The sequence below is a fragment of the Microtus pennsylvanicus genome, chromosome 6 (genome assembly GCF_037038515.1).
Source record: "Microtus pennsylvanicus isolate mMicPen1 chromosome 6, mMicPen1.hap1, whole genome shotgun sequence".
NCBI classification, from domain to species: domain Eukaryota; kingdom Metazoa; phylum Chordata; class Mammalia; order Rodentia; family Cricetidae; genus Microtus; species Microtus pennsylvanicus.
Window position 1 is genome coordinate 107,431,747 of NC_134584.1, and position 8,243 is coordinate 107,439,989.

The following is an 8,243-nucleotide window of genomic DNA, read 5'->3' on the forward strand; positions in this document are numbered from 1 at the left end:
AGATCTTGTTTTTTAGCAAGCAATTGTTTTTGTTTTTTTTTTTTTTTTAGCAAGCAATTGTTAATTAGTTTGATATTGTATCCAAAATAATAGTATCTGATAAACCATTCAGCCCAGGGATGTCCAGGAGATGAGTCAGTCTGTCCAGCTAATCCCTAACAGTGGTTTCCTAAGGAAGAAGATGGACAATGCTCCAACTAAAGGCATGCCTCCAATGTAGGACTCCAGGATCACACACATTGTCCCATGAACTTGAACACAGACACAGGGAGTCAGGTAGAAGGCTCACCGCAGACTCATTTATTTAACAACAGGGAACAATGTAACACCTTCCCAGCACTCAGGCATTCTGATCCACTGACAGTTGACATCTCATACTCATCTCTCATTGGCTAGGCACGGTCAGGACATCTGACAGCGCCTGTTGCTAGGCACTCAGGAAACACCACTTAATAGCTCCTTATGGGCTAGGCACAGACAGGACCTTAGGCAACTCCAGGCCCACTCCAGATTGGCTCCTTTTGGCCTGGTAGGCCTTAACTTCCTTAACACATATAATATGGGTTCTCCTAAGAATCCATATCAACATTTCCCAACGTTTCTGCTTCACTTAAAGACTGGTTTGGTCTTAGAGAAGAGGACAGTGAGGATGAGAGGAAGATCAGAAGGGGCCTCGTCCCTGTGGAGTGTGAAAAAAAATGGTTGCTTTGGGGCTCACACATCCACATTGTTATGGAGCATTCATTGAGTGGGCCCAACCAAAGATGACCCAACTGGATAGAGTCGCATGCAAAAGATTCATGATAAATGTAGAAGAACAGACAAGTGCAGAGGTTATGTGAGTGTTAGACTCAACCCAGGTTACTCAAGACATTTTGGGAACCTCAAGGTGACCCCATCAGCAGGCAACCCCACATACCATTCTTCACACAGGGCGCTAGAGCTCTGTATGCTTGTCCCGGGCCCCCTGTAGCTCCTGGATCTTCTGGGGCAGAGTCTGGGTCCAGAACTGCAGCCTTCTGGCCTTCAGGGCTCGTCCCACAGCAGGCTGGATGTCCAGCTGCAGGTACTGCTCATCATCGTCCATCATGGGCCAGTAGGGGAGACCCTCACTATTGGGGTTCCTGTGGATATGGCAACCAGCATGGAAGAGTGAGGTTACTCTGATTCAAAGACTGATCCCCTGATTTGGGTCAGGGCAGTGGAACAATCAGGCCAATGGTTAAGGGGTCTGATGTGGCATGTTCCCTGATAAAGGGATAGAACCCTTTATCAGGAAACAAACGAATTTCTGCTCCACATGAGGAAAGAGAACCTGACTATTTTATGTTTCTCTATAAGAGACAAGATCTAAAGAACAATTCCATAGCACCATGGCCTACCTGCCAGGGCAGTGTGAGATGACCAGTGTTGGATAGCTACAAAGAATTCATATAAACATGCTACTGGGTAAAGAAAACTCTATCATGTGATGACAGAGCCATGCCTACGGAAAAGATCACCACATAAAAGGGAGCCCTAGAGAGGGTCCCACACCCGGAAGGTTGAGAGAAAGGCGTGTTCTCACCCATGTCTTGCAAAGTTGGCCCAGTACTTCATCATCCTCCTGTTCAGTAGCTCTTCCTCCTCAGTGAGGTATCCTGGAGTCATGAGGAAAAATGTTGAAGTCCGTGTCACTTCACACAACTGCCAGCTCATGCTTCACACTCCCAATTCCAGCTGCTGTCTGACCACAAACTATTGGCTTTGCTACCTCCCATTCACCATACAGTATCCCCATCCATGCGTATCTCTAATGGAATTCCTGCCCCAATGTGCTATCCTCTCCATCACAGGCAGGACTGGGACAGGTCAAGATTCTAATCCTGGTTAATTCTTTAGGCTATGATATGGTACACACATGATTTTTTTTCTCTCCCAGAGCCTAGGTTTCCTCAAAAGGACTGAGAGCTCAGTAAACCCCAGGGAGTCATCTGTGACCTCATTTGCTTCAAGGAAAATAAAGAAGACTCACGTTTCATGCCATAGGAGAAGGCCCCAAAGACAAAAAGAACCTCATCACCATGGTCAGCTTTCACGTGAGGTGGCCTGACATCCTTTACAAAGCTGGGTTGATGTTGGAACTCATAGAAGTAGACGGGGGCATGGGAACCTAGAGGTGGGTACAAAAGGTGACTTAGTAGCCCCTTACCTGGAGCTCTTCTAATACATATTTTCTGATAATGTACCTTAATATAAAGTTGCCTGGAATCATAAATGTTAAAGGGGAGAGAAAGTTCTAGGCTGGAGCTCTAGCTGTGGGGAAAAAAATTATGGCAAAACAGTGCTCACGCCCTTCCCAGCTGGATGGTTATGTCAAGTCAATAGATTATCAGCAACTCATTTTCTCCTCTGTACCCAGAGGTCACTTTCTTTAACTAGACGTGAGACCTGAATATTACATATCCACAGTGGTCACCCATGATTCACATCTCTGACCTGTTTCCCCAATCCTTGTTACAGATGTACTCACGTTGAAAATGTGCTACTTGGAGTGCAGGGATCACAAACATGAAGTCTGCCATTATCTCTGTAAACTGTAATTGGAGGGTTTGGGGATCCTCAGTGTCCCCCATGTACTCTTCCATTATCAGGTCGCTACACTCAGGAGGCAGCATCTACACCAAGCAGAGCCGGGAAAATGAGGTTAGTTAGCCATGTTGTAAGTTAGGTAGGCAGCAGCCTTTGTATGGGGAGAATAGGGTCTGGGATGAAGTAGGCTATAAAGTAAAAAGCTTCATGCTCTGAGGTCACCCCACTACAGTATACACACTGTAGTGGTTTGAGAGCCATTAGCCCCACAGGTAGTGGCACTATTAGGAGGCGTGGCTTTGTTGGAGCAGGTATGGCCTTTTTAGAGGAAGTGTGTCACTGTGGGAGTAGGCTTTGAGGTCTCATATATGATTCAGTCTCTGATGGAGGAAGGTCATGGTTAATTAATAAAGAAACTGCTTGGCCCTGATAGGTTAGAACATAGGTGGGTGGAGTAAACAGAACAGAATTCTGGGAGAAAGAGGAAGTGAGGTAAGACGCCTCAGACAGATGCCAGGCCGCTGCTTTCCAGGGCAGATGCGATGAAGCAAGACGCCAGGTCAGACATGCTGAATCTTTCCTGGTAAGACTGGTGCTACACAGATTACTAAAAATGGGTTAGGCAAAATATGAGAATTAGCCCATAAGAGGCTAGAGCTAGTGGGCCAAGCAGTGTTTAAATGAATACAGTTTGTGTGTTGTTATTTCTGGTTAAAGCTAGCCGGTGGCCAGGAGCAGGGCGTAGCTCCTACTACAAGTCTCACCCAGTGGTTCAGATCACTTCCTGTTGCCTGGGATTCAAGATGTAGGAATCTCTATTCCTTCTTCAGCATCATGTCTGCTTGCACACTGCTATGTCACACATGAAGATAGTGGACTAAACTTCAAAAACTGTGACCTCCCCCCAAAATAAAATGTTTTCCTTTATAAGAGTTTGTATGGGCATGGTGTCTCTTCACAATAGGAACCCTAACTATAACCCTAACACCCATACTGACCTTTGTTAATAGGAATCTTTCTGAGAAGGGATATGAGGGACCTCTCTATTTGGACAGGAGCAAATCTCACCATTTGTACTGCTGTATTCTTCAGAACAGCTTGCAGGTTCTCTCTAGTTATTTCCTTTATTGTCTTAGCAGAGCCCATGACCTGGGAGGCAGAAGACACTGATAGTGTGAGATCTAATGGGCTTGGATTAAAGGATTAAAGATGTATTGAGTTTCCACTGCTTAGCATATGAGTCTCCAGGCTCCCAAAGGATTGGAACTGAGACTCACCATGGGGACGATCAAACCATACTCATCATTGTTGACACCAATGATGCTGGGGACAGGGTGAAAACCCACAGAAGCCAACAACTCTCGTGGATGCCTGGGTAGGAATACCCCATCTACCACGGCAGGGATGATCTTGAAGACCTGAAAGGCATTAAAATCAGTGCTAAATGTCAATGAAATACATATGCTGATTCGCTGAGTTACCTCCACTGTTTTCTCATTTCTCACTAGTTTCAGGGTACTCTGTTCACTCTGGAAGAGAATCTACATTTAGAACATATATCTTGGTGTCCATATTGTACACAGAAGTAAAAAAAACACAAAGAGTCCTTCCAGACACACAATTATACAAACCTTATTAATGACCAGAATCTCTGCTTCACTCTTGCCTCTCAGACAGCGCACCAGACCCTCTGAGTCCATGGTTTCACATCCAGACAGATTTGTCACCGTCTGTAATAAGCAGGGAAAGAGCTTTCTCAATTCCAACTAGATGTGATTGCACCTAATTCTCACGCTTACTGTGTGTTGTGTGTTGATTGAAATAAGTGTAAATTTATTCCCTTTCTTGTTCCTCAAAGATGGCAGGTACTAAGCAGTCCCCTTCCAGCCTGCATACTTGTTCTTTTTGTTTAGAGTAGTTTTATTTTTCCACCCATCTGTCTGTGTTCTGTGTAGAAGAGAAGAATGAATGTGTCAACATTCGTATGCGAACGTTAGAGGACAAAGTTCCCTTTCTTCAAGGACACCCCCACCCCTTATTTCAGAGAGAGTATGTTCTTCTGTTCCTCCTACACTAGCTGAGCTGCTATGTGAACATCCATGGATTCCCTTGTCTCTGGTTCCCACCCAACCACAGGAATATTGGAATTATAAACACACATTACTAGGCCCAGCCTTTTGTGAGGTATGGGAATTTGAACTGAAGTACTCGGTCTTGCTCTCCCAGCACTTAAAAAAAAAACCCTCTAAACCATCTCCCAAGCGCATGTTTATTTTGCCCATGAAGGAAGCTGCTAGGAGCAGGTTGCTGGTCGGATAACACATGCACCCTGTATGAAGTAGATGTGAGTAGATGCTAACCCCTGAGTTTCTGAGCAATTACTGGAAAGAAACTGTTTTCCAGGTCCTTATCCCCTCCCCCCACTGAACAGGATAATAGAGTTCCAGAAAATGAAGGCTGACGGGGCAGATTCTGTCTTGGTAAGGGCACTGGTTGAGGGCACTCACAGTATAGACCCTATCGTGGGTATCAGAGATCAGGTCAGGGAGCAGGGCCACTCCACTCTGCATGATGGCTCTGTGGAAGAGTCCTTTGGACATGGGGGACACAACAAGTGAAGACACACTTGTGCCACCTGCTGACTCGCCAAAGATGGTGACAAGGTCAGGGTTGCCTCCAAAGTGGGCAATGTTCTGCTGGACCCAGCGCAGGGCAGCCACTTGGTCCAGGTAGCCCCAGTTGCCTCTGGCGTGCTGGTCTCCAGTGCTGAGAAGTGGAAGGACATGGATCAAAGGCTTGTCCAGATTCTTCTCAGATGCCATTGTCCCAACCAGCCCTAGTCTCACCTGAAGAAGCCCAGGACACCCAGGCGGTACTGGATAGTGACCACCACCACATCCTCAGTGGCTGCCAGTATGGATCCATCATACGTGGAGGCCATGCCTAAAACCAGAGCACCACCATGGATCCACACCATCACCTGGAGAAGTCAAAAGAAATGCCAGGAAGCTGCTAGGCAGTCCAAGCTCTGCAGGATTACTTACTGGAATATCAACTGTTGGGCCTCTGTACAGCTACGCAAATACATGCAAATCCTCAGGACTTCAGGGCCTCAGTCATAGACAGGGTCCTCCAGAAGCCCCGTTAGGACACTTCTACTCCCCATTTCCACCATGTATTTCACTTTAAATGAATGGCTCTATGCATATAGTAATGTAATCATTATTCAGACTCCTAATAGTGGAGCAAAGAGGGGCGACTCCATGGATATCTCTCCAGATTTAAACAGGAAATGATCATCAACTCTCATTGGCAGACCAGATAATACAAAAGTAGAAATGGGTGACCTCAATATAGAGGTCAGTGGTTCTACAGGGCTCAGAGTGTAGAATGAATCCTCTAGCTCTTTTATAAAAGAGATAGAGCCTTTGTTCAGTGCTCTAGTGCCCTGTGTCCCATATCTAGGTTCCAGCTTCTTAGTGTGGCTGAGAAGGTCTTCTTTGGCCCAAATAGGACAGGGCTTTTCATAAGAGTTCACTCTGCAATGGAGTTCAGATTGTTTTTATCCCTTTAATCATCTTGGAAAGCGTGCCCTCTCCCAAGCTGACCATGTCTGCACACACTCACAGGCAGGTTAGAGCCCTCATGGGCATGTGCTGGTGTGTAGATGTTGAGATACAGGCAGTCCTCAGACATAGAGATGTGAGGCAGGGTCAATTTCATATCCGTGAGGCCCTCTGAATTCAATATTTCAAGATTTTGGAGACACCTGATGGAAATAGCAGTCAGATATTCCAAGAGAGATAGGGTGGTCGAAAGCAAATGTGATTCTGAATCTTTTCTCAGCTGCTATCCCCCAAGATGCCCCGTTAACACATATTATCTCTCTAAAGAATGTCACCCCATAAAGTCATTCCATAAAGACACCTAGAAGTTTCTATATCCCAGACTCAGAAAGAAGAACATCTAGGCTCTACCCAACCGGAGTACTCCCTTGCAATCTCACTCCATCCCCTCTTTCAAGGAGTCTGTGACCATTGCCTTGGTGGGAAGAGACATGGCTCAGAGCTCAGAGCAACTGTTCACCCCAGGGCCAGATGTCTAGAACTTACATGGCTGGATGTGAGGTCCCATCTCTCACACCACTCCACGGTTCAGGGGCTTCAGGAGGTGCAAAACGCAGTGGTCCTACAGGTGGCTTGGCAAAGGGAATTCCCAGGAAACTGTTGACACCGAGTTTGGCATCAGTGACTTGGATGAGGCTGCCTCGGACTTGGCCTGTGTGTGTGCTTCTGATGGGGCTGACTTCTGATGTGTCCTGACCTGGGTGGAGAGATAGTATCTGGGTTAGTTTTATGTGGTCAGCCGCCAGCAGATTGTGAGAGATCCCATCTCACTGTTACCAGGGCACACAGGATGTGAACTGTGTAGTGAGTGTGGGCACGGGAGCTTCCCGAGCCCTCAGGGCCTGGAATCTTTCCTATTACCCCTTTGAAGGTTGTCAGAACATTTTCCTGGCCGAAGGGGTCACACAATCACAGGCATTTGGGCTAATGTATTTGTGATGATTGTCATTCTTATCCAAAGGTCCTTAGTAGCTGCCGCCATAGCCATGTACTAAGGAGAAAATGCCTTGTGCTCCCTTTTCCTTGAATTGTCTAGATCTCTCCAGAGCTACTTACTGAACTGTCTCCTCACTATGGAGTGATCTTAATCACCTCTGACGCTCTGTGTGCTAGTGGGCCCACAAAAATCTGTGGACTTTGACCAGAAGATTGGGAGGCCCAAGTTTCCCACACTTTTATATAGCATTTCCATCACCCGTCCTTCCCCACGTTTTCTCTCAGAAGCTCAGCCTCTGACATGCAGACTTGTCAGCTCTGACTCTAATCGTTTCCCATTGCCGCCTTAGTGAGCCTCACCCTGCACGTGGAGGAGGAGAAGCAGGAGCCCAAAGATCACAGCATTCAGCCAGCTATGGAGCTGGTTCAGTGACATGATCAGCTCTCAGGCCTGAGTCGCTGCTGCTATGTAGGACGGCCACATTTGACGAACAGGAAGCAGAATCTGTGGGTCTTCTCCAGGCAGAAATTTAAACCCAAAGGATGTAGGAGGGACAATGGTGTGGTGGGGCAAAGTCCTTATTGTTGGAGAACTGATTAGTCAGAAGCAACAGGAGTCAATGTCCAGGAGGCAGGGCAAAGTCGCCTCTGCTGTTTCCGTTTTCTCTCTGATCTCCTAGAAAGACACAACGTGGATTCTGAAGCTCTTCTGGGACACTTGGAAACCTGTTCTCTCACAGGGACATGATAGAACGCTGTAACAGAAGAAGCCATAAGTTTCTGTGAGTAGGAAAACACTCAAGTTGTCACAAGAGATAGGGGGCTTCTGTGAGTAGGGACACACTCAGGATGTCACAGGAGAGACAGAGGGCTCTGTGAGTAGGGACACACTCAAGATGTCACAGGAGAGACAGAGGGCTCTGGGAGTAGGGACACACTCAAGATGTCACAGGAGAGACAGAGGGCTCTGGGAGTAGGGACACACTCAAGATGTCACAGGAGAGACAGAGGGCTCTGGGAGTAGGCGTACACTCAGGATGTCACAGGAGAGACAGGCAGATGCAGGAGCTCTGAGTGTGAATGACAGAAGGAAGGTTTCCCCTGGCAAAA

General features: G+C 46.9%; 1 protein-coding gene across 1 annotated transcript; it reads right to left on the bottom strand.

Annotated features, from left to right (window-relative positions):
* Positions 1–279: 279 nt before the first annotated feature.
* LOC142852443 (acylcarnitine hydrolase-like) lies at positions 280–7,669 on the bottom strand. Its single transcript, XM_075977254.1, has 13 exons — positions 7,494–7,669; positions 6,684–6,894; positions 6,199–6,340; positions 5,418–5,551; positions 5,079–5,337; positions 4,203–4,301; positions 3,849–3,989; positions 3,640–3,720; positions 2,513–2,657; positions 2,015–2,152; positions 1,568–1,640; positions 920–1,124; positions 280–679 (listed from the first exon to the last, which is right to left on the bottom strand). The coding sequence occupies exons 1-12, from the start codon at positions 7,567–7,569 to the stop codon at positions 938–940; spliced, it is 1,686 nt and encodes a 561-aa protein (XP_075833369.1). The 5' UTR covers positions 7,570–7,669; the 3' UTR covers positions 280–679; positions 920–937.
* Between the last annotated feature and the right edge of the window lie 574 nt (positions 7,670–8,243).

Excerpts from the sequence above, each read along its gene's own strand:
- LOC142852443 (XM_075977254.1), bottom strand. The coding sequence starts at position 7,569 with ATGTCACTGAACCAGCTCCATAGCTGGCTGAATGCTGTGATCTTTGGG. Across the intron at positions 6,341-6,683 it reads GGGACCTCACATCCAGCCAT|GTGTCTCCAAAATCTTGAAA; the intron begins GTAAGTTCTAGA and ends TATTTCCATCAG. Across the intron at positions 3,721-3,848 it reads ATGGTTTGATCGTCCCCATG|GTCATGGGCTCTGCTAAGAC; the intron begins GTGAGTCTCAGT and ends TCTGCCTCCCAG.